Raw genomic sequence first — 24,574 nt, forward strand, 5'->3', positions numbered from 1 at the left:
AACAGAACCCGTCTTAAGTTCATCAATTTTAATTTGTCGTTGGCTGTCTGTTCCTTCAGAGTTAACCCCCCTCATCATTCCAGGAAGCTCGCAGCGTACACAGGCTTTCACCTGGGAATGTAAACTCTCTCTCTCTCTCTCTCTCTCTCAATACTCATGTGTGTTTCTCTCACAGCTCTGTCACTGTCGCTGTGTTTTTGCCACTCTCTCGGTTCATTCTCACACGTCGTGAGAAACACATCTGTCAGCCCTGATGAGGGATTTGCGTTGCATCTGTATTAGACGCTTGCAAGGATGTTGTTTTGTCAGGATGCCGAGGGAGCCGTAATGTTGTTGGTTTGATTGTTGAAATGGCAGAGCTGGACGCCCTCTTGCTGCGTCTGGCTGGGCCCCCCCGAGCTTAGCAACCCCCCCCAAACACAAACACAAAACTTCTGTCTAAACTTGATGCTTTCACCCAGCTTCACGGAATCCAGACACTAAGCTGCTCCGCAATGTACCCAAGCCGCTATGTGGCCGCTTGTTTTTTTGCTGTTGCCATTTACCAAACACTTCCTGTCACACATTATTAATGGCTCACTTGAAAAGGCACTTGTGAAGGAAACTGTTAGATCTGAGAGTGAAGTGGCGCGGTGACACAGATGTATTGTGCCATTGCACTAATTCCTCTTTGTCATGAGGGAAACATTTCACGGGCTCAAGCAGCCTCTTTTCCCTTCTGAATCATAAGGCGTCATTCATCTCCACCTGCTGTTTTACTGACTGTTATTTCATGGGATGTGATATTTTTTTGCAGTGATGCCTCCATGTCTCTTGCTCTGACACACACGTAGTTTTATGTTTGAATTTCACAGTGTTTTTTGTCTTTTATTCACAGCTATCAGTTTCTCCTGTTAGCTCATAACAGTAGCTCTGCAAAATGGCATAATTTTATGTGAGGTCCTCGAGTGTAAAAGTGTTTTATGGCCTTGATGCTTTGCAGCTATGACTGTGCGCACGAGAAGAACCCTGCAGGAGGCTCATGAGGAGGGTCGTCCCTGTCCCAGCCAGCTCACCCAGACCAGACCATGTCCCATAAGGCCTTGCTACATATGGCTGCTGAGTGACTGGTCCCAATGCACTGTAGAGGTATGACCAGTTTTCATCCTCCATGTGATGTGTCATCAAGTATGTACTATAGTGCACGCTTTTGCCTTTGCTAAAAAAAAACCTTGGTTTCTTTTTTTGTTTTTTTAACCTCAGCATTTTTCTTTTTTAATTGTTTGCCATTAATCATTTTCTCTGCATCAGGTTTTTTTTTTTTTTTTTTTTTTAATATCTGCAGCTTGGAAAGACTGAAGCACAGAACTGCAACTTGTCTTAAAGGAACCCTGTGGAGTTTTTGACCACAAAAAGGAAATGCCTCACTGATAAAGATATCCTGTGGTGCTTTCTTGTAACAAACAAAAAAAAGCAATGTTTACAGTTTCACTTAGCCAAAGAAAGCTAGTGTGTTCCTTCCTTGGGTCTAATAAACATGTCAAGTGCATTTGTGTCCTCGCAAAACATCTGCAAATATTTGCAAATCCAGCGTTGTTTACCTCCGTGTGGCAAAGTGTGTCATGGCATGTTACTGGCTCATGTTGTTCAGTGCTATAGTGTGACACCATTGGCAGGACTGTGTATGCATTATGTATCGGGCACATTTACAAGAGCATAGAAAAACAGTACCATGAAACCCTTCACAGGGAATCTTTACATTATATCTTGGATAATGCATGGGATCCAATGTGGACCAGCTGTTATTTAATCTAATCCCATGAAGGAAAGTCAGTCGACTGTGATGTGTTTTTTCTTTCCTATGATAAAATAAAGGAACATCTGTAGGTGAATCATGTCGAGGCCATATTTGTGTGTGTGTGTGTGTGTGTGTCTGTGCAGGGCGCAGAGTGCGGCGAGGGGCTTCGGAGAAGGAACCTGTCGTGCGTCGTCCACTGGGGCGACTGGCCCGAGTCTCCTCCTCAGCCAGTAGACGAGGAGCTCTGTGGAGACAGACGGAGGCAGCACATTCAACAGGAGATGGAGCAGCCCTGCTTTGTTCCCTGCCCAGGTCAAACCACACTCAAGTGTATTTAATACGCATATTTGCTCTTTAACTGTATTTACAGCCAGTAAATGCAGGGTTATTATTCATGGAATTTCATGAAATACTCACTTTGAGCAAAACTACATGTCTGCGTGAATTAATTAATACCAATGCTCACTTTAAAATCAATAATCAGATTTTTGAACACATTTGCTAGAGCCTGCCACACTGTCTTCTCTCACAATGGGTTGCCATTTTCAGCTGCTTAACAGTTAGTATTGCAAAATCAATGAAACTCATACATTAAAGGACCCTTCCATCTGTTGGGACATGTCCAGTTATGACCAGAGGGACAAAAAGACACACCGTCCACTCTGGTTTTAGTAAGGCTAAAATTCAATTGTTCCATGCCGGACCTCAAAGCATCGAAACGTCAGCCCCTGAATAAACTAAAAGAGAGACAGGTTTAAGAATTGATCACTTGCCAACTCCATTGATTTTTGCATTACATTGCGTAACAGCCCAGGAGTAAATGACGCATGGAAAATCGTCCCAACTGGAACAATTAAATGATCATACTGCCGAATGCAATCTGCCTATCACCGCCATGTAATTAACAGCTACAGTAGAGGGATTTGTTATGGCCAAAGCTTGTGAGCCAAAGCAAAGTCAATATATATTGCAGCAGCATCGGTTCAACATATATTTATATATTATATATATGAACATATAGTTTATATATATATGAACAGCTTTGATTACATTTCTTGTTCATTTGTTGCCTTTTTGCGAAAGCAATTAATGATAAAAAAAGGGGGGAGAGGAGTTCACCAAACAAAATATTGTGTTTTTTGGATTTATACTCATTTAAATTAAACAAATCTCGAACAATGGCGGCACGCGGCGCTAAGAGCAGCAGAGGGATCCAACAGTCCGAGACTGAGGCTACAGACAACAACTGGAACAGCAGCTGTTGTCTGTAGGCTGGTATTTTCAGTTTACCAGCCTACACACAAACAAACCACATCCGATCGAAGCTCTCTGATGTAAATTTGAAACTCAGTCCATCTTCTTAAAAATTACGACATCCGACTCCTGTGCAAAGCAGTGTTATGGAAATGCATAACACTGCTTGAAAACTGCATGAAAATGAGAAGAAAAACCCGCGAAAACCAGGACAAAGTACTGAAACATTCCTATTAATACTATTAATAATGTGGTAGCGATCTATAAACATACAGCACTCTGTGCCTTTTGTTATTTTTTACATCAGTATACTATAAAATCTTCAAATATTGCCGAATTCAATGTTATCTTTGTTTGAGTTTCTCATGTCACGTAGAAACATGTATGTTCTGTATTAAAGAGGAAACAGTCCACAGGTACATTTCTTAATTTCAATCATAGGCAAATTCGACCACGTTCGTGCATCCTTGAAGATCAGTTCTCCTAGTCAGCAATCACTACCTACATCCGATTTCACACAGATTACACATGAATCCTGAGTGAAAGGCAATACGGGTAACTGTGCTTACATCCATCCAGTAATGCATGCAGAGATAATGTACAGCTGCACTCACGGCTGGTGAAATGCGTCAGGAGGCAGGTCGATATCATCTTGTTTCCCCTCGCAATATTAACAGTGTTTCTCTGCATTCGCCGCTGCCAGTTTGTAATACACATCAAACCACATGCACTCTGTTCTCCAAGATGGAAAATGATCAAAGAGCACCAGTGTTGGCAGAGTGCTGACCGTAGCTGTAACTTGGCAAAAACATAAAAGAAGGAAATAAAAATATTGTTAAATTTAGCTTGGCAGTGTGCTGTACTGTACCACATCAGTGGAGATGGCTGGATAGTCGGGAAAAGATTTACTTTTGTGATATTTTTTCCATTTAATATTAAGAATTTAGTGTCAAAATGAAGCTACCGCGGCCATTAATTGATCATTTTGCGGAGAGAATATCACACAAAGGTGGATTTTAATTGTTAATAACCTGTGCTCACTCAAATGCTCAACTTGATCATTCATCACCATAGCAACAAGATCCCAGCAGATCATAGTTGACTGACATCCCATGTTGCGAAATAGTTGATTTTTATGTAAATAGTTGTATCCATTTTTCAGGCCACAGTGTGAATACAGCGTTCGCTGCAAGCGAGGGAGTTGCTGGCCGGCTGACAGCTATGACCCACTTCACTTGATCCCATCAGGCTCCCCACAGTGAACATCTATAGTGAAGCTGTATACTGTAGTCATTAAGCACACGGCAGCTACACAAGTAAAAATATATTTGAATTTTACTATCTGATAAAAAAAGAGCCCTCAGATCTCTGTTGGTTTTGGCTCTCGCTGAGTGCGGCTGTTGCGACGTTCACTGTGAAGAGACACCATCTTGCAGGCGCTTGCTCCTGCTCATCTGTCTCTCGCTGTCCTCTGATCCCCGCCTCGATTCATCACTCACTTTGCTGTGAGCCTTGGCTCAGGATCAGGACTGTTTGATGGCCGGAGCAGATGTGTGTGTTGTGTGCCCCTGTGTCTGTTGGCAGACGGAGTGTAGTGGCCTAGGGGAGGAGTTGTCGACATGCATGCGATGCTGCGTACGTGTGTGTGTGTCCGTTGCCGCGTGCCGCACACTGCAGCTTTCGCCACAGCGTGTTCCCACAGCATGAGGAAGCTGATAGAGTGGATCCGTACGAAGATGAAAGATAATGAGATGCGCGAGTGCACACACAGCCACTAATTGACGTTCAGGGCAGAGAATCAGACGGTTGTTCTGGCTGAGGAGCCGTTGCAGCAGGTGATATCATCGCTACAAGATGACCCCGTCGGGGATTAGATATAAGGGATATCAATGTTTGACCTTCAAGGAAGCACGTGTTGACGTGTTATTTGTAGACTTACAGAGCACATGAGCCAAGCCTCCATCCACGGAAAAAACGTTTCCGAAACCAAATGAATTTTGCCTCTCCCGTTGGACACATTTCAGTATTGTGTGTTGATTTTACATTTGGGCTCTTGCATTGCAACTTGCATTGTATAATTCATAACTCTGGTTGGCCTATTACTTCTGAATACCCACTGGGCTGCCTGAGTAATTTGTTTTTGCATTTGGTACATTATCAGCCGCAGACGTGTGCTGAAGTTGTTTTCGATCTCTTTTAAATGTTCCAGGAGCTGGCGAGGGGAGCCAGTAAAACGATTCCCTGGAACAGTGTTGGCAAGCTGAATATCAACCATGTTCAAGTATCTGAAAAGCCTCAGTGCTTTTGACCAAGTTGTTGTTTTTTATGTGGGTTTTTTTTGTTCCTTCTTTTTCACCCTCTCAGGAGACTGCCATTTGACTGAGTGGTCCTCTTGGAGCTCTTGCCAGCTGACCTGCCTGGAGGGGCGGAGCTTCGAGACCACTGGTCGCCAAGCCCGCTCCAGAGCTGTGATCATTCAGGTCATGGAGAATCAGGGCAGCTGCCCACATCAAGCCTTTGAGACGCAGCCCTGCAAAGGTAACGCCGGAAGCCATTTGAGAATTCAACCTATTTAAAGCAGCTACATATCATGAATATGTTTATATCAACGATGCCTCACGTGACTAGTTTTATCTAAAACAGGATCGCTCGTGAAGGAGCCAGAGTTAATTATCTCCAAGCTTTGTAGTTCCCCTCAGCTCAACGGGGCTTTTATTGCATGGAAATTGCTCACCTGCTTCCTCAACCTGCTTTACTCTGCTGATCTCATTCGCTCTCGCTTCCTTCAAAGTGTTTTGTTTCCCGCCAGAGAGAAAACACTACAGACGAAGTTAGCCCACGTCTGCTGGACATATAGCGCAGCATTTAGCAGCTGAAGAGCCCGATATCTCCCTCAGGAAGTAGTGGAGTCCAAAGACGGAGCTTAAAAGGAGAGTGACTAATGGACTAAAATTCATCATGTGGTCAGAAACATGAGACCTAAACCGGCGCTAATGTTGCTCCATTATTGCTGGGTATGTTTATAAAATGCTTGTTTGCCATAGGTAATAATAATGTTGTGTTAACAGCCTGTAACCTGACAAAAAAGAAAAAGTCCTGCAGGTTTAACGAGCACTGCGGTCGGGGTGAGAACCGGAACCCCCTGGAGGTTTAGCAGGAACTACAGAGGGCTTTTGAAGCTGATCCTCATTCTGTCTGTAAATGGATTATTTTTCAAATAGGAACTCAATGTGAACATCAAGTATGTGGAGGGTCAAGGCCTCCAGAAGATCTCTGTAGCTCCACGTGCTTCAGACACTAGTCTGCATGTGTGGAGATTATTTTGAACATCGGATATCTAGGAACAAAATGTCTCTGATGGATCATTGATAAAAGTTTATTGCACTTTACATCAGCTCATGGGGGCCAACAAGGGAACAGTTCCATTCAGTCCCGCCGTCCTCGAAAAAAGGCTCCTCAGTATTTATCCGAGTCTGTTACCTTGGACATTCATGAGAGCAGTGTTTACACCATGAGGCAGCACTAAATGCCCCGGTTCATAATAGACACTATGGACTGAAAGCTTCTGTTGGGTTCCGCCGAACATCCACACGTCTTTGGGGAGCTGAAAGGCTGAAAGCCGGTGTAACAAGTGCCTTTTCTAAATGGCCAACTTTACCTGTAAGTGGTAGTTTTGTGTCGGTAATGTAAAAAGTTATCATTTTCACCGGATTGCTGCGGCGTAAGCGCTCACAGGCTGCGATGAAAAGCTAAAGGATCTGAATTTGAATGATCGGAGAGGTTACATAGTGACGATTGAATCAAACGTTATGTGATCCGATGATTATGTTATTCTACTTGTGTCTTTATTGAAATACTTCCGTTTGACAGTCACAGCACCGGTGGAGGAAGTAAGCGAACCCTCAGATTTGTTCCTTTGGCAGCTACAGACTCAAACGAGAGCTTGAGGTAGCTGCAGATCCGAGCCGCACAGCGTTCAGGAGGAGGGTGGGGCCGCTCTTCTTTCAGAGCCACTTCCGCTCCGACAGGGTTTTTTAGGACGTCTTCTTTGAACAGCCCTCTTCGGGTCACTCCACCGTGTCTTTATCTGGGCTCTGACTGGACCATTCCAAAAGGTCGCAGACTGACTTCGCCGTTTAAGGGTCAATGTCCTGCTTCCTCTCCCTACCGATCTTCAGGGCTGTCCAGGCTCAGAGGCGGCAAATTCTCTCTGCGCCCCGCCTCACAGTCTGCGCTGCCCCTCTTACGCCACACACAGCGCTGCATGTTCTCCCCAAAACAACCTTGAGTTTCATGATTCCATAGAACCAGGAGAGTTGTGTAGTGTCGCTGTGCTCTTTGGCAAACTTCAGTCACGCTATGACATTTAAGATCGGACCATATTTTAATTCTAAAGGGTTCACTTACTTTTTTTCTTTTTCTACTTGACACACCAGATGACTGACTTGACTATGCATTAATTGTCTATGCATTTATACCACAACGATAAATGATCATCAGATTCTCAACTTTTCCATTGTTTCATTTAATAATCTTGTAGGTACGTGCCTGTATACCTCCATAGAATCAACCATTGGGCTCTTCCCTTCTCTCTTTTTCCCTTATTAGTTTGAAGCTTTTACAACTTGCATGAAAAATGGTAACTGTCAGGGACTTGGCAGTATTTTTAGGACAGCTCACCTGTGTAGCTTATGTGTCACTTTGATCTAAATTCTGTATTTTCGCAAGTTCTCATCCTCTCTTTCCTCCTTCAAAAAATAAGTAAATATAAGAGGCATCCAATCTCTATCACCTCCTTTCCTCCAGAGATGCATAGTACATAGTACATCTTACCTCATGAGATGAAGTCGCAGGGCAGCGGAGGAAGCGGTGGTTAATGTCCATGGGAGCCTGACGTCAGAGCTGAATGCCCCGACACAAACTGCTAATGAGCATCACCTCTGCCTCTCTGCCGTTGCTACAGAGGGAAAATGCCACAGTTACCAGTGGAGGACAGGGGGGTGGAGCAACAACGAGCGAGTCGTGTGGTGCCAGCGCTCAGACGGCGTCAATGTCACAGGTGAGCTGCTCCGGGCCACTCTAGATGGGTCACAGACACACACACAGACCCACGTGCTAGTATAAATATGATTATCTATGTATATCTGGCTTAGTGCAGACGGCAGCGGAAAGTGTCCCAGTTTTGCCTTTGTTCCCCCGCACTGAACTGAATCTGTGTGAACAGCAAAAACCCTGCACCGTTGTCTCATTTTTCAATTCTGTCTGGATCACATTCCGGATATGTGCTACACTGTCTGATATTTTTGATTGCTCAAGAAGGAATTGCCCATAACAGAAAAGCCCATCGTCTCTCATTCATCTCAGAAAGCTGTTTAGCAGGTAATTTTTGCAGAGACGCTTGTGGCAGCTGGTTTAACAATAAATGCAGAAGAGATTTCTGCTTTTATTCAGGAGATAATTGAAAGTGAGTGAGTGGATATAAAAAATAGGCGTAATATGTTTTGTTCTTGTTTATCTCAGTTTACAATAATATGCTGTAGATATGATCAGTTACATTACCCCCTCAACAGTAAATATTTTCACGGCAACAATTCAGAATTGTGCATATAGAATCAACACGCTTGATGTATTTTCTACCTCTTTCTGCCTGCACAAATATGGACAGGCACCAATAAACAAAAAGCAATTTTAGTATAGTGTTCTCGTTGCATTTAACACCGTATTTGAGCTGCCCATTCTTAGTGCAGTCTCCATCGATTTCTCCTCTCCCTCTTAACATAAGTAATCAATAAGCCAGACTCTGAGCTGGGAGGCTTTCAATCCATACAAATATAATAATGCATTTGTATTTGTGGGAAGTAAAGCGGGCGTAGAGAAAACCGAACAAAGGTAATAGTTCTGCGGGAGCGAGAGCTTGATGTGCTGTAAATAGTGGGTGAATGTGATCTTATCGCTGTAAGGAAGTGTTTCTGACAAATATGAGCCCAGAAGGAATAACCTCCCTCTGCAGAGGAAGGCAAGAGCCCAAGGCATTACTCTTTGATATTTTGACATGCAATTTTCCATGCTGGAATTAAAATGCTCACAGATTGATCAGGGACCCTGATAGGCAGCTGGGGCCATTAATCAGGTGTGGCAGTACATTAATTTAGTGATCAATGGGCAAAGGAACAGAAATTAAAACCTGTTGTTTTTTTCCTCCAGGGGGTTGTTTCCCGCAGAAGAGGCCGACCACAGTCAGACACTGCCATCCTCCGTGCACTAAGCCCTTCTCACACTGCACACCGGTAAGATCACCGTGCTTTAGCGTCTTAGGCGTCTGTGATCTCCCCCTGATTCTCGCCACTGTGTTTCTGCTCGCGGCACGTTGTAAGCAGGGAGCGACGTGGGTTCTGACAGGTGCCATTTACGATTGTCAAGAACGGATCACTGAAGGGAAAAAATCCCATTAATGCCGATGAATGTGGGCTCAGTGTTAGTTACTGACTACACCCAAAGGGGGGGGGGGGGTGAACACAGGCTGGAATGAAGATGAGCCTGAGCTTGAAGTTTTACTGCCCCTTAGAGTTCCGTTCATGTAACTACTTTTAAAAATGCAAAGCAGTGAAGCACATTTTGCTTAACAAGGTTTCTTTTATTAAAATAGCATTATAGAAGTATGATGAAGTACCTTAGAAATAATCAAATGTATAGCCCACAGTTCTGAAAAGCTATTCATCTCCATATCTGTGTGTTGGCATAATCCACCAAAGGTTAAGTATCGGGGTTGATATGAATCAACCCCGATAAGGGCAATAGTGTTAAGAACGTTGAGTGAGGCAGATCAGTCCCTGTACATGACAACAAAGACTGTTTTGTCTGCAGTGTTTGTCGGCAGCAGGGAAGAAACAATTACAGTTGTCCGCCGTTGCCTGTAAATGATGGTCTTCTTGCAGAGCGGCGTGTGTGGGTGTGAGAAGGGTTACACCGAAGTGATGACCACGCACGGCTTCTTGGACTACTGCACCAGAACCCCGGGGGTGGACAGCAACAAGAAGGCCGATGTGAAAACCAACTCGGGAAGATTAAAACCGGGGCCCTCTCAGGCTCAGGACCTCTTCAGCGAGTGGACCCTGCGACCCGTCGGCCCAGGTACAGAAATGGAAAACGTTCTCCGCGGCTCCGACCAGCGCGTCTGTGAGATCAGTCGTGCCTTTGAACCCGGGGGTGGATACTTTGTTCAGTGTTTTCATTGGGCTTAGGTTTAAATGCTGTGAGAAAGAGGGAAAAAAAACACAATGAAACCATAAAACTGTCAAGACATTATAGCCTTGTCAGATATTAATTTTTTTACATTATCTTACTATATATGGGGGAATCTCTGTCTGTCTTCAAACTCGGTGGATGTGCTGCTGAGGATCCAAGGAAGTGCGGTGACGACATATGGATGTTCTCCGAAAAATTTATTTGATGTGATTCTTATTCGGTCATCATCATACATAGTGCAATAAGTATGAAAAATATAGACAGTGTAAACAAAATCTGAACGGTGTTTGTATTAATGAGTGACTGAACAGGCTCAGGCAGAGGCAGGATTCTCTCTCACGCGTCTCCTGCCTACATTACTCTCAATTTAGGCTCGCCGCCAGAAATATACAAAGATGAATCATTCACCCTCTCAAATAGATTTATAAATCATCATTTTAAAAATGAAAAGGGAATCCCACAATTTTAAATCTACATTTGCATCGTTCCACAATTTCACCCCAACAATAGAAACACTTCTCCTTTTAATCTCTTCTTTACATGTTTGTACCGTAAACTTGCAAAAACCTCTCAGATCATATTTTCTCTCTCGAATCTTATTAATTATACCTATGGCTCGTTTCTGAACCAAAACTATTCCACTCCACAGACAGAGATTCCTCTATTTTAAACTGGAAGCATGTCTGCGACCGAGAACATGGTACCAAGAACCAGATAAGAGTGAGCTCGTTTATTCGTTCACTGCTTGCCCATGAGGACGTAACATCTCAAATATTTTCTATGATTTTACACTTTTAAAGCATTTAAATGCTGAGTTTAATTTGGTTACTGTTAGGGTTGAGGTTATGGTTAACATCAGACGACAACTTCTTTCGAACTTATCAAAACGAATAATATATTGTTTTTAAAAAACAAATAAGCACTACAATTCAAAAAGCACTACATCTACCGATCTTCTGTCTCTTGTACGCCACATCTTATTATCTACCACTGTCAGAGGAGAACTCCGGAGCAGAAGGTGCGGATAATGTGTCTATTGCGCTGGTTGCCAACCGCCATTAAACATGACGAAAAAAGGAGTGTACAACCAATCAAGTTGTGATCTCTTAGCTGGTTATGGCCCAAGATGAGAAGAGACGCACGTCATCGTGTAGGTTAGCGTTGCATATGAATAATTTAATCTGATGTCACACGGTGGTAAAACACACTGAAGAATGATGCTGCGTTTTTTGCAGTCCATCTTTGGAAATTTGTACAGGGGCAGGCGCACGTCAATGGCATCCCCCGTCACGTGATGACCTAGTGTGGTTAAAGTGGAGTCGGATTCTCTGAGCACCGCTGTCGGCTTTTCCTCAGTCCTATCAGTCCTCCTTTACACCTTTCCTTGACCTCCTGACTTTTTCCACGGAGGTCAAAGAATAGTAGATAGGAAGGACAATCGACCGCACCCCCAGTTTAACAACTCATGGAAGCCATGTTTCCTCTTGAATTGAGCCACAACACTTGACATCAGCAAAAGGTCACGCCGCACCGCGACGGGCACAGACCGAATTCCTTCCAATGTGAGAACGATTTTACAATGTTGTATCAAAACTCCTTTTTGTTTGCACAGATGGAAGAGTAAAGCTGTGGGTCTACGCGGTGACCGCCGTTGGATTCATCCTCATACTCTTCATTATCACTTTATCATTCCTGGTGTGGTATGTACTTTTACGTATGTAAATTTGAGATCTCACAGAAGCCAGTAAAGTATGACTTTCAGGCGGATGACAGATGAAAGGAACCAACCGACTTTAAAGTGTCTCAGTGAGGCGTTGAGCCACCATGAGGCACCAGAGCAGCTTCAGTGCACCTCGGCATTGATTCTTCAGGTCTCTGAACTCTGCTGGGGGGATAAACAATAAAGCGTAGCCCTCATTTGGTGTGTTTTTTTTATAATGGCGGTAGAGATCGCTGTCTGGACACGTTCTGCCATGGCTGCTCAATTAGTTTGTCGTGTTTATCCGCTCATCTTTCAAGTGGTTTCTTCTGTCACCCATCTGTGTATTCCACACAATGTTTATTTTATTTGTTTTACCGCTATCATATATTGTAATTCTTTGAAATTGACTGAAATCATGTTGTGCCTCCACATGCAGCTAACTCCCGATACACTGTCAGCCTTTATTGCTTGTCTTTTTTTCTTCCAGTAAGCCATCCAAAACCACTAAGACGTCGCCTCCACCGCAGAAGCCCTTGACCCTGGCCTACGATGGTGACATGGATATGTAACCAGGCCGCTGTACTGAACCTCACGACGACACGCGCAGCCTCGGACGGACTCCTGACTGCGTTTGGATTTTTTGCGGGTCACATACCACTGATTACTGACCTGTTTTAGCTGGGCAACTGTATTGCAAAAATTGAACAAGTGGACGAATAGCAAAACCTTTGGTGCGATCTGCTCCTGAGGTACGATGTAGCCCAGAGGCTTGGCTGCATGCCATCTTTCCTCCGCGGGGGAAGAGGAACTTCCTCTGATCAAGGAGTTAAATGTGACACAGCGGTCTCTGGACATAGGAAATGAAGGGACCTCTAGTTTGTCATTTTAAATTGCTTGCAACTTGAACACAGTTGAAGCACAGATTGCAACCCACGAAACATGAAGACTCCTAAAAGGTAAAGACAAAGTGGATCCACAGGCGTCGACCTGGGAGTTCGATAGGGGGCCCGCTGGTTATTTGTCCCGTACTTGTGTCGTGAGGGAGACGAAACATCTTGAGGCAGCAGTCACTCATGACGTTAAAAAGGACAATGGGACGTTGACATTCGACTTTGTCTCATTAGTGCTGGATCTTTGTAAAAAGAAAATGTCACAAGCCTTTTGGGTAAACAAACAGCCTTTTTTTTCCCCAATTTCTGAGGATCAACAAGATGCTTTATGCACTATGTTAGTGCTGATTCCCTTTTTTCTGTTCTTTTTTTCTTTCAAATGACTTTTCTAGTGTTTTGATTGTAATGCAAGTTGTTGCTGTCAGATAGTGTTTTGTTGATGATGCCATATGTCGTGTATATGTGGAAACCAAAAGCAGGCTTGCCTTGAGTTAAACGATTCAATGATGCAGTAATTTCCCTCCTCCCTGATGCTCACGAGACGCTCGGCCACCGACGACCAAATTAGGGAGAAAAAAATGTCAGAATTGTGTAATTGCTGCGGGAAAGCGTCTGTTCTGGTGACAAATGCAGTCAGAATTATCAGACATCAGTGCCGGCAGATCTTTAATGCAAATTATCAGATACCAGCGCGATAATGATCATACCTCATGCACACTCCACTTTCATCAAAGGGAAAAAACTAATCAGCACCTATCACAAATGCAAGAATAGAGAGAAAAAGAATTATCCACTGGATCACACCGTTTTTATTCAGGTGAATGATGCTTTATTTCTTTCACAAGGATGTTCTACTTTTGTCATTTTCTTTTTGCACCATTCATTTCAAATATATACCCTGATTAAAATTTGGCTGGCTGAGAGCAAGGGACAGTTTTCAACAGGGCTCAAACGCAAAACACAGCAGATACCAAATATTTGTGAGCACATTAAATTACTGAGCTATTTATTATCTCTATTTCTGTGCCTCATGCATAAAAGCAAAGGCCTTTTTTTTTTTTATTCGGGCCATTTCTTTTTCCCTTTCTTTGTTCCTTTCAGTACAAGGCATCCATGATTTTCATTGCCAGAGCATTAAAATGAAATGATCCCGAAGTATCGTATCATTTAGACATGCATCCTCCTGAGCATTATTCATAATACCCCGCGGAGAGTGAGATTCTTAATACTTGGTGCTTTTTGGCTCTGACTAGAGTTTACAGTGTTCCTCTTCCTGCCTCCACAAACTGGAGATCTGGTCTCGTGTTATCTGACCTCCTTCTGAATGTATTTTACACTGGTTGTGCAAATATGGTTTGTTGCGTGCGGTAACGACTGTACTTCAACAGCTGATTGTATGTAGGCATGCTTGATCCATTTTGACAGAACGTGCTCCAAGTGGCCTTGCGAAGATTCTGTTTTACCAGTTGCCAAACATTTTTAGAGTAGTTTCTTTCAGCCGGTGTTTCTCATATTTGGCAAGAAAAGAAAAGGGACAGGTGGTGAATATTAGGTCGACGTACAACCAAATCGTGAAATATTTTCAATTTTTTCCGATAACATGACCAACTAATGCAGAAGTTATTTGGTCATATTTGCATTATACAACTTAGAGAACTCTGTTGGGTTATGTCCTGGGAAAATCTAAAAGTATGATCATTCATTGTTTACAGTACCATGCTATTTGTGTTACTACTGTGTGTACATGGAGAGCTGGACAAAAATGCAAATAAATTGTGCAACAATGTGAACATAAAACACTGCATACCCTCCTCTCTGTCGCACGCCTTCATAGCTCAAACTTGGTGGAATTTTTTTAAGCTGTGATCTTCATCGGCTCCTTGACTCTCCGGTCCTGACAAATTGTAATTACTGATACAGGCTCCCAGGCAGGAGTTTGGAATAGATGAGCGTCTGATAAGATTCATCACGCGCTCCAGGCAGATTCCCAGTCCGATAGTCCCAGGACGCTCGCAGGTTGTGAGGCAAAACGGTGCTTAAATCTTTTGTCCTCATCTAATTCATTTATTTAAGACTGTCACTTTTGTTTAAGGGAAGGTTGAATTCAAACGCTTGTGTCACGGCCATCTGATCTGTGGCGCAGACGTGGGCTGATCTTGTCATGTCCAATTCATCTCTTTTCTGCAGGATTCAGCGCAGATATTCGAACAGCTTGGCGACGGCGGAGGCTGGTTCTCATCAGGATTCATCTGTTAGAAGCAAGATGGATCGCTCCGATCAAATGCCGTTGCTTAGCAGAGTGGGAGCTTAATGAATATTATGTAGGAACAATGCGTGGCCTCTTAAAGTAATGCGTGCTTATTGTCATATATTACTGACTTGTCGTGTGCTGAGTCGCATCCCAGCGGACCTCACAGATCTCATCAGTCTGCTGGGGGCGGTGTGCTTTCCCAAATTTGAACCTTGTCACTGTGTATTCCAGAAAAAAAAAATTCTTGTCTGATTTAATGACTATTTGTGGACTTTAGGCAGGACGGCGACTTCTAAGGGCGGAGTGTACAATGGGAAGACGGAGGAGGAGGCCGGCATATTAGACTAGCACCGGCTGGAATCAAACCAGAAATCCTAGTTGCATGTTATTTGTGCGTCAACCAGCCGCCGGACATCTAAAATACATCTAAAAGCCCGGGGCTCCCCGTCCAACTCAGTATCAATCAATCAAACTGATGAGGAGACGCTTTCGAAGACCAAACAAGTGACAGTTAGCGTTGCCATCTTGAGCTGAACATATGAGGAAATAAATGCCAGTCGTTGTTTCCAGAGGATGAATTCCACTGACTTTGACGAATCCCCTGCGAGAATTGCTGTAAACTCTTGTTAGATGTGACATTGGTGTATGGCATCATTGTGGGGGCGTGGGTGGGTGGGAGGAGATCAGAGCTGTGTGAGTTGATTATTACATCTGCCAGCAGGTTAACTAATCACTCTCTCTCTCTCTCCCGGAGCTCGATGGCGCCACGCCCACCCCCGTAATTATATACACACTGCAGGTATGACCGAGGAGCGCGTGGACCACGGCTGGATAAGACGGTGCGAGCGCATGCCGTGCACGGCACTCACCGGAGGGACGTTGAAGCTCAGCCTGGATTGGCTTGAAGCGAATGAGTCGATAGAGGTCACGTAAGGTCGACTCCGCCGCGTCTAGGTCAGACTCCGCGAACTCGCTGATGAAGTGAATCACGCGAGCAAAAAGAAGACCCAAACTCAACTGTCTCATGAAGAATTCTGGTTGTTGTTGTTGTTGTAAGGGTCAGTGGTGAAAAAAATGCTTTTGAATGATGTTCTTTGTCTTGGAGCGAGCTCTCGTGTTCCCGGTCGCCAGCTGACGCTGGAAAAGAAAAGAAAAACAGGGTCAGTCTGCGTCCTGGGGTTTCGCTGAGGTTCTTGAGGAAGGACATTGTTATAGTCTTTTGACAAACTATACATCTACGTAGACCACTGTAGGCTTTTAATTCACATCTGACTAAACTCCCCTCCCTGGATTATCTCCTCAAATGGGATATGTGTCCTAATTACAATCTAATTTGGGTTCTTGGCCCAGTTCCCCGTCTATCTGACATGATAACCACTGGGAAATCTGGGTGTCGCAGACATTGTAGAAGACGTGGCATTTGCTTTTCTTCTCTTTTGCTTGAACTTAAAACAACTTCTCTTCATCCCCAACTGAACCTCGTGTAATGTGAATACGGTTTTTTTTATGGGGGGGGGGAGCAAACGTCTCGTTTCTGCTGACATTAAGCATAAATCTAAAGTAACTCAGGGTTTTGGAAAAAAAAGGCACGTGGTCGCCGTTCAATGAGAGAACCGACTTGAGACAAATCACGATAAATATCGCGTCTGCTTTGATTCTTGTCAACGGTACATTTCGTTTGTGCAGCGCTTTGTGCTTCACGCGACAATAATGGAGCTTTGACGTGATGGATTACTTACTTAAGTGGAGCAGGTTTTTTTAAGGAATTGGTTTTTTTACGAAGGTGAAAGAGATGGAAATAGAAACCCATGGAAACACTATGCACCCCCCCCAAAAGAAACATATTGCACATTATCATCATGTCATTATATAATGAGCTGTATTTCTTTTTCTGTCACATTCTTGCTGAGGTCTTATTTCCTACTATACCATATAGAACACAGATCATAATCCAACCATAAACCGACGAACCTGTTTCTGATTTACTCAGAAGTTATATAATAAAATGACTTGATCTTCCTTTCTAGTGCTTCAAATCAGATAGTTATGTTTTGTCCGTGGAGCCACTCACGGGTCATTGAGGCCTTCACAAGTTGCTGTGGTTGTTTTCTTTATTGTCTTTATTGTTTTTCTTGGAGGGTTTGCTCGGGCACTCTTGGTCCTCCCTACAGAGGAAGCTGTGTCTCCGGTGGGAGGGCTTTCGTCTCCGCGCGCACACCTCATGCGCTCCGACGCACTCGGCTCTGCTCGACATGTAAGTGGAAGAAGACAAACTGAAACTACAAACACCAACCGTCGTTTTTCCTCTCCCCACTGCGCGTCTGTCTGAGGCTCGACCGCCGCACAACACTGTTGCACAGTGGAAAAGACCGTCACAGACAGACGCGTTCACGGACCGAGCCGCGACGCGTTCATGTGGACTCTCAGCGCATGGACGCGAGGGCGCGACGGTGTGTGTGTGTGTGTGTGTGTGGGTCCCGTGTGTGTGTGAGGGAGAGAGAGTGAGTGTTATAGAGTGTGTGTGTGTGTGTGTGATTGAGAGAGAGTGAGTGTTATAGAGTGTGTGTGTGTGTGTGTGTGTGTGCGCAGAGAGTGTGCTGCAGTGCGCGTTGCGCTTGGCACGATATGGGCGAGGTGCATGTTCGCCTTTGGATTGCCGGAGACAAAAACACACTGTCCTCAGACGTGGGAGGACAAATGTGGTCAGTGTGTTTTCGAAGACGGAAAAATACAAAATCAGTTTCGCAATGAGAGATTATCATTATTCTATTTTTGTTTTCAAATTATTATTGTTGTTGTTATGACTCATGCCGGTTATATAATCTCACACGTGACGGTCGACAGGTGAAAGGGCAAGTAAACGTTCACCTGCAACAGCAACTGCGATCAACCTGAAATAAAATTTAAATCAAACACCAAACACAAAATAATATCAATATGACTCTTTTATTTTTTGTTGCCAGATTACAGGTGCCATGGCGTCTCCCCTGAGGAGTCTGATTGAGGATGACAGCAGGTACCAGAAATCCTTCCAGCTCTTTCTGGAGCGCTCCTCCGAGCATCAGTGCATGCAGGAGTTCATCCGCAGCAGGCTGCCGGACATACTGGCCAGGTACGAGCCAACCTTATAATGAACAGAGCACACTTTTTTAATGTGTCAAGAGCATTGTCGCCTGCAGTGTATTGAAGGAAAGTTAATAGCGTTTGGAATGAGACACTGTGCAAATACAGTATTAGTATGGCTGGATTTCAGTTTTAGAAAATTGAATGACTGGCACAACAAAATGTGTGTCATCCTGTGTCGGACGTACATCCTTACTTATCTGGATGAATCCATGCAAAGGGAAACACTATGATTTACGCAAAGAATCGAGAAGCAGCACTTTGTGAACATGAGCGCTGGACTAAATATGAGTTTCAGTGACTTGTATGTGGACACAAATATGGCAGCCAATAATAACAAAGAGATGTCTGAGATATTTTATTTTTTTGCTCCACGAAGGGCCGGTTCAATATGTCTGAAACAATTTTTTTAGGAGCCCTCATCAAAACATTCCGACTGTTACTTTTGTTTGTCAAAAGAATGGGATAATTGCCGATGTATCGTCGCCGGAATTACCAGAACTCTCAAACGTTGGCCATTGCCTCAAGAATTCAGTCAGGGTCAAACTCTAGTGAGCACATAACCTGTGATTGTTACTGATTAAGTCGATCGCCACACGGCGAGGGAGCCGTCTTCACCTTCAAGGCACACGGCGGAACGCAAGGGAAGACATGTTGGACCCGGCCTGCAGTTGAGTCACGCCCCCACACTGTCCTTCCTCGGGCCCCTTAACATTGCACAGGCCAAACGTGAGGCCGATGAGTTCAGTTCTCGAGATATGCGAGTCACATAGACGGAGAACGACAGACGGACAGAGATCCCTTGCTTCATAGTTAGATGTATGAGTGACGGCCGATGGGAATAAAAAAGATAATACGTTCATCACAAACTAAGTCCTTGAATGTGATCATCTATTAAAAGGAACCTCTCATGAAGTTTCTGCCTCATTAGCCGTTGGCTGGCAACTATCGGACCACGTCCAGACTTCAAAGAGAGCGTTTCATGACCCAGATTCAAATGAGAGCACGTATTGCGATCAGTCATTACAAAATCAGTGAACATTGCCGTGATGATAATGTTTTCATCATGACTTGAATTATCATTACTGCAGAAAACTGTAAGCGGTGCTAGTAGTTTAGGAATTAACTCAATTCCAAATCCCAATATGTACTGTAACTGTTCGACCTACACATAACCAAATAATTGGCCGCACAAAACAGGCTTGTGTGTGTGTGTGTGTGTGTGTGTGTGTGTGTGATTGTGTGATTGTGTGTGTGTGTGTGTGTGTGTGTGTGTGTGTGTGTGTGTGTGTGTGTGTGTCATTTAGGGAGTCCTCATCTCTTTCTTCCTATTTCACTATGTTGATAGAAGCTGCAGAAGGTGAATGTCATGAGAGCCAGACCCAACTCTCTGCTGTGCGTGCGTGCGTGCGTGCGTGCGTGCGTGCGTGCGTGCGTGCGTGCGTGTGTGTGTGTGTGTGTGTGTGTGTGTGTGTGTGAGTGCGTGTGTGTTTGTGTGTGTGTTTGTGTGTGTGCGTGCGCGTGCGCTTGTGTCCTCAAAGCAGATCAGAGGGAAACCTGGGGAGACATGAGTCACAAGTAAATATATAGTATGGTGTTATTAAAAACCAGACGGTGAGTGACAGAATATGCGTCGGCAGCAATCAAAGCCCTGGTATTTGGAGACGCTTCAGACACTAGATCAGGACATCTCACGTGTGCAAGTGTCAGGGACAATTGACAGTTACAAGCCCCCAAAAATTGTGACCCACATTTGGCAGGTTACAGGATGTGAATTTTAAGACTCGACTCCTCTGTAGACTCGGTGTGCGCGTGTGTGTGTGTGTGTGTGTGTGTGTGTGTGTGTGTGTGTGTGTGTGTGTGTGTGTGTGTGTGTGTGTGTGTGTGTGTGTGTGTGTGTGTGTGTGTGTGTGTGTGTGTGTTTTTTTTCTTCTTCTTCTCCTCTGCTCTCTCCTCAGCGTTGGAGGTGGAAAGTCCCATCTAAATGTCATTGGAGTTGGAAGCGGAGCCGGTGAGATTACACATTTATGGGACACTTTCACTGCTGAACTTATGTTCTGTGTGACACAGTAAATAGCTCGGTGTCCTCTGCGGCGGACAGCTAAGGTGAGGAGGCGTTGTGGAATCAGCCCGCTGTAACTGGGCCTGTTGCGGAGCTGGCGTTTATGGCATCGGCACTAAAAGACCTTTATCCCCATTATCACTGTCGACGGTTTGTATGCGTGTGTGCGGCTGCCAGATTAATCTTTAACCCCGGTGCGGACAGAGTTTACTGCCCATTGGTTCCTGTGCTCAGGATAGAGCAAGGTTAATTTGATCTTGAGCAAACCAACCGCTTGCCCAGAAGTGCGATTCCCCTTCGCCTGTGTCAGAGCCAATTTAATTTACCTGAGCTGTCATAATGTTACAGATTCTCTAATGGACAGTGAAATCCGTTTAAATGGCCACAAACTCCCCTGTAAGCTGTTGTTCCGGCTAATCCGACAGACTCGACATCTGTCCACATCGACGTCTTTGCTTAGATGTGCTCCTTCCTACGCGGCAACTCATCGGCTTCCGTCGACACCTAGAATGAGGTCGTCTGCCTTGTGGCTGAGTGATATTAAAGGGGAAAATCACGGTGGCGACCCGTTCCATTAGTGTGGCAGCATGAAATGTGTGATTTGCAAAACTGTCGAATGCTTAAATTCCTGCAGCACCAGATCGGTGATAACACACTGGTCTGTCAAGCTATTCTTCCAATTTTTTTCTTTGCAAAGAAATGGGCATTTTAAAAAAAAATAAATATCTAAACTTCATCCGCTGCCTGTAGGTGACATTGACCTGCAGATTCTCTCGGAGCTCCGGATGAAGCACCCAGGGGCGACTGTGGATAACGAAGTGGTGGAACCCAGCGGCCAGCAGCTACTTCACTACAGAGGTAGTCATGCCTTTATCGGCACACGCCACATATTTATACTGCATCTTTGTATGCACGTACGCAGCAGAATTCGGTTTCAGCTTTTACTATAACAGCGAAAAGATGTCCCTCTACTCGTGATCCAAAAGGGAACCGGGTGCAACTGGACTTTCACCTCTCATCCCCGTGGCTTCTTTAACTTGCTGTTGAAATTTTTTTTCCGAGCAGCCCTCGGCTTTCGCACTAATGCATTAGTAATAGGGTTATTCGTGTATAAGGCTGAGGAGGTCCTTCAACCAGCAGAACCAGACTCAAGCTCCTTGTGTCAGCAAGAATCCACCCTTCTGAAGTGTCTTTGATTCAAACTTTGAATCCCCAACAGCCCCCCGTCTGCTGCAGATCCACGTACTGTAACCTAGCAATTATTCCCACACACACACACACACACACCATGCATTCAGAAACCAACTTCGTGAAAGTAGGAAAGTTAAAGTGACGATCTTCAGGTTCCTCATTTATTTCTTGTAGGAACATCTTTGATCCTGTGATCATGTCCTCGCGCCGCCCCGGCCCCTCTCCTCGTGTTGTCTGTAGGGGGCAGGATGACTTTGTGTTGACAGACGTCTAATGGGAAAATGTGTGTTTTCAAAAGCGCGTTGAGATCCTTTGAGATCGCTAGATGTAATTTAAATGAGCACGCTCGCAGAAAGAAAGATCAGCTTTGCTGAGACTTTCAAAAATAACGACTTGCTGCAAGAGGTCTCCTCATCCGGACCGGGCACGGTTCATCGGGTGCACGGTGTAGTTTCTGAAGTTTCTTTTAAAAAAAGCCTCTCCAAAATGTTCTCATACTCTTATCCTCACTTTTCCTTGCGCAATGAATTTTGGTTCTGTTGAAGTCCATCATAAACAATTCCATGAAATAGCTGTAGGCTGAATCACTGCTTTGTTGGAAAACAGTCATAGAAACTTACTGATAATGACTGATCTATTTGTTTCTATATCATACAATCCAAACTTAATAAACTTAACTTACTATATATATATACAGTATATGTTCTGCAGCATATGCACAACATACATTTTAGTCTTCAGTATTATAGTTCTTTCTCAATTTCTATATCTTCATCAGAAATCTATAATCAATTTCAGAGTTCAGTGATACTGTATAATAATGTGAGTTTTGAATAATGACGAAGATATGTTTTTGTGAATTAAATTACACTGCTAATACTATATTACATTATAAATTTGTAATGTCAATTACACGAAGCAACATGGAATAGCAGCACATACGGATTTTTTTTTTTTACACTAATATTTTTGTGATTCTGTGATTTTGTGTAAGCACAGAGATGCATGAACCACAGCGACTGTCTGTTCCCCGTCCGCAGTTTCGGTGTCACAGAAACAAAAAGAATTAGATTACGTCAAGTTCACCTGGAACAAGATGACTGCCTCCGAGTTTGAGGCAAACTGGAAAGTGAAAAGAACGACAAAGAGAGCCGACTTCATTCACATGATACAGGTGGGTGTTTCGACACATCTAGGCCATATTCATTCTGGTGGCGCCCCGCAGCGATTAATCCCATCAGAACATCGGTCTAGCACAGCGTTGTACCGTAGTCGGCCGCTCTATGAATCTTGCTACCAACTCATTATCTGCGGTGAAAATTGACAGATGCTGTACTACGTGAAGGATCCTGGAGCGACCATCGACTTCTTCCAGAGCCTCCTCGACGAGAACGGGAAGCTTCTCATCATCCTGGTGTCTGGTGAGCGGAAGGATCCCTTCTCCATTTTATCCATACGTGGTCAGATGTGCTGTTGGCAGTCGATGGACTCATCACTCACACAGTCAGCGCACGCGTGTGTGCATATTGGAGAAATGAATACTGCTGAAAAACAAACTCAAAGGAAAATCCTTTCTGACAATGTGGTATTTTCACATTTCACACGGAGGAATATTCTATTATGGCATTAATAGGATTATGGCAAAGTTGGTCTGTCATTCGGGTCGGTCCATGTTCAAATATATCAGCAGCCATTGCATTCATTTTATTTATGTAATTTGTCGCAGACATTCATGGTCCACATACAATGAATCCCGTTGACTTGGGTGATCACCTAACTTTTCTTTTAGTGCCACCAACGGGTCAAGGTTCATAACTCTGATTCACCCAGTAAGTGCTAGCGAGCAAACGTTACAAACGTGCCAACGCGTTAAAAAAACGAAGATGGCTACAATGGTGGACGTTGCATGCTGATCGTGCGCCTGTTGTCATTGTCAGGCATGTAACTCAAAGCGCGGCTAGTGCCCATTGGTTCAGTCGCAGCGAGCGACTAAACCCGGCTGCAGACTCTTAGTCTTGTTCTCACCTCGTCTACTCCAGGGGAGAGCGGTTGGGGAAAGCTGTGGCAGACCTACAAGGACCAGCTCTGTAGCAAGGAAATAAGTCAGTGCGTGACCACCGGAGACATCAAGAGCCTCCTGGACTCCAAGGGAGTGAGCTACCGGAGCCACGAGCTGCCGTCCCAAATGGACATCACCGAGTGCTTCACCGAAGGGGACGAGAAGGGAGAGCTGCTGCTGGACTTCCTCACCGAGGTGCTGGACTTCAGTAAGACGGCCTCGCCCGAGCTGAAGGCCGGTGTCATGGAGTGTCTGCGCCACCCGCGCTGCAGCGTCGAGGCCAATGGCAGAGTTATGTTTAACAACAACCTCGGAGTGATAGTCCTAGATAAACTCTCTTCAAAACTGTTTATTGGTTAAGTGAATGTGACGTGCAGTATATTGACAAACAGGGTGATTTTTTCAAATTCTACAGTACATGGTGAACTCCAGTGTATGTGATTAACACGATTTAGATGGCCAGTGTGGCACAAACCTGCACAAACTAAAATATCTAGCTTTCTAAAAGCACTTATTTTAGGTTGACACAGTATTATTTATTAATTGTATTAAATCTTCTTTGATGGTGCAAAATGAAAATGGCTTGATTGATATTGTTTTTTCCCTTTCAAAGCACTGTTCATTTCATGGTCTCAACCCTCCCAAGGTTCAGATTTCCTCACCAGATAGTTGTAATGGGCTACAGTTGGCAGGCTGTGCCGTCCAGGCCCATTACACCGCTGCTCTCATTGGGTCGTAATACTTTGGAATTGTATGGAGAGAAAAATATTTTCCATAGGGACTGAACTCTTCATTTTTTGAAATGAGAGGAAATACTCCTGTGGAAGTGTCTGGAGCAATTTGCATATCGCTGTTGTGGAATTTACTTGCAAACCTGACTTGATATGGTTTGTTTCGAAATCTCACTCATTTGGAAGCTCTAATATGTTTTCATACAAAATTATACACACGATCAACTCGTTAAGCACTGTACGATTTTTTATATAAACTGATTACAACACAACTCAAATGTAGTTATTC

At 44.2% G+C, this 24,574-nt stretch overlaps 2 protein-coding genes and 1 long non-coding RNA gene across 14 annotated transcripts in view; 2 read left to right on the plus strand and 1 right to left on the minus strand.

The window, feature by feature from the left end:
- Positions 1 to 14,665, plus strand: part of thsd7ba (thrombospondin, type I, domain containing 7Ba) — a 165,477-nt gene extending 150,812 nt beyond the window's left edge. For both annotated transcript variants that reach the window (XM_047337196.1, XM_035603676.2), the window contains exons 23-30: positions 983 to 1,128; positions 1,921 to 2,089; positions 5,396 to 5,569; positions 7,995 to 8,090; positions 9,236 to 9,318; positions 9,967 to 10,162; positions 11,889 to 11,976; positions 12,466 to 14,665. In XM_047337196.1, coding sequence (XP_047193152.1) covers positions 983 to 1,128; positions 1,921 to 2,089; positions 5,396 to 5,569; positions 7,995 to 8,090; positions 9,236 to 9,318; positions 9,967 to 10,162; positions 11,889 to 11,976; positions 12,466 to 12,547 — 1,034 coding nt within the window. In that variant the 3' untranslated portion in view covers positions 12,548 to 14,665. The remainder of the gene's footprint in view (positions 1 to 982; positions 1,129 to 1,920; positions 2,090 to 5,395; positions 5,570 to 7,994; positions 8,091 to 9,235; positions 9,319 to 9,966; positions 10,163 to 11,888; positions 11,977 to 12,465) is intronic.
- Positions 10,051 to 17,307, minus strand: LOC124850992. The gene is made up of 3 exons (XR_007032109.1): positions 17,191 to 17,307; positions 15,989 to 16,256; positions 10,051 to 10,281 (listed from the first exon to the last, which is right to left on the minus strand). It is a non-coding gene; the product is annotated as an uncharacterized LOC124850992 (long non-coding RNA).
- Positions 17,217 to 24,133, plus strand: LOC118282524 (histamine N-methyltransferase). Of its 11 annotated transcripts, none has more exons than XM_035603680.2 (8): positions 17,355 to 17,373; positions 17,950 to 17,971; positions 18,083 to 18,231; positions 20,201 to 20,253; positions 21,055 to 21,162; positions 22,536 to 22,669; positions 22,823 to 22,916; positions 23,535 to 24,133. In XM_035603680.2, the coding sequence occupies exons 3-8, from the start codon at positions 18,095 to 18,097 to the stop codon at positions 23,912 to 23,914; spliced, it is 906 nt and encodes a 301-aa protein (XP_035459573.1). In that variant the 5' UTR covers positions 17,355 to 17,373; positions 17,950 to 17,971; positions 18,083 to 18,094; the 3' UTR covers positions 23,915 to 24,133. The 11 variants fall into 11 exon arrangements, with proteins under 11 accessions (XP_035459571.1, XP_035459574.1, XP_035459577.1 ...); XM_035603677.2 differs by lacking the exon at positions 17,355 to 17,373 and adding an exon at positions 17,638 to 17,821 and having other exon boundaries at positions 17,964 to 17,971; XM_035603678.2 differs by lacking the exon at positions 17,950 to 17,971 and having other exon boundaries at positions 17,217 to 17,373.
- The last annotated feature ends 441 nt before the right edge of the window (positions 24,134 to 24,574 follow it).

Source organism: Scophthalmus maximus, chromosome 14 (genome assembly GCF_022379125.1).
Source record: "Scophthalmus maximus strain ysfricsl-2021 chromosome 14, ASM2237912v1, whole genome shotgun sequence".
Lineage (NCBI taxonomy): Eukaryota > Metazoa > Chordata > Actinopteri > Pleuronectiformes > Scophthalmidae > Scophthalmus > Scophthalmus maximus.

Excerpts from the sequence above, each read along its gene's own strand:
- LOC118282524 (XM_035603677.2), top strand. The coding sequence starts at position 17,758 with ATGTTCGCCTTTGGATTGCCGGAGACAAAAACACACTGTCCTCAGACG. Across the intron at positions 21,163-22,535 it reads GCAGCTACTTCACTACAGAG|TTTCGGTGTCACAGAAACAA; the intron begins GTAGTCATGCCT and ends CCCCGTCCGCAG. Across the intron at positions 22,670-22,822 it reads ACTTCATTCACATGATACAG|ATGCTGTACTACGTGAAGGA; the intron begins GTGGGTGTTTCG and ends GAAAATTGACAG.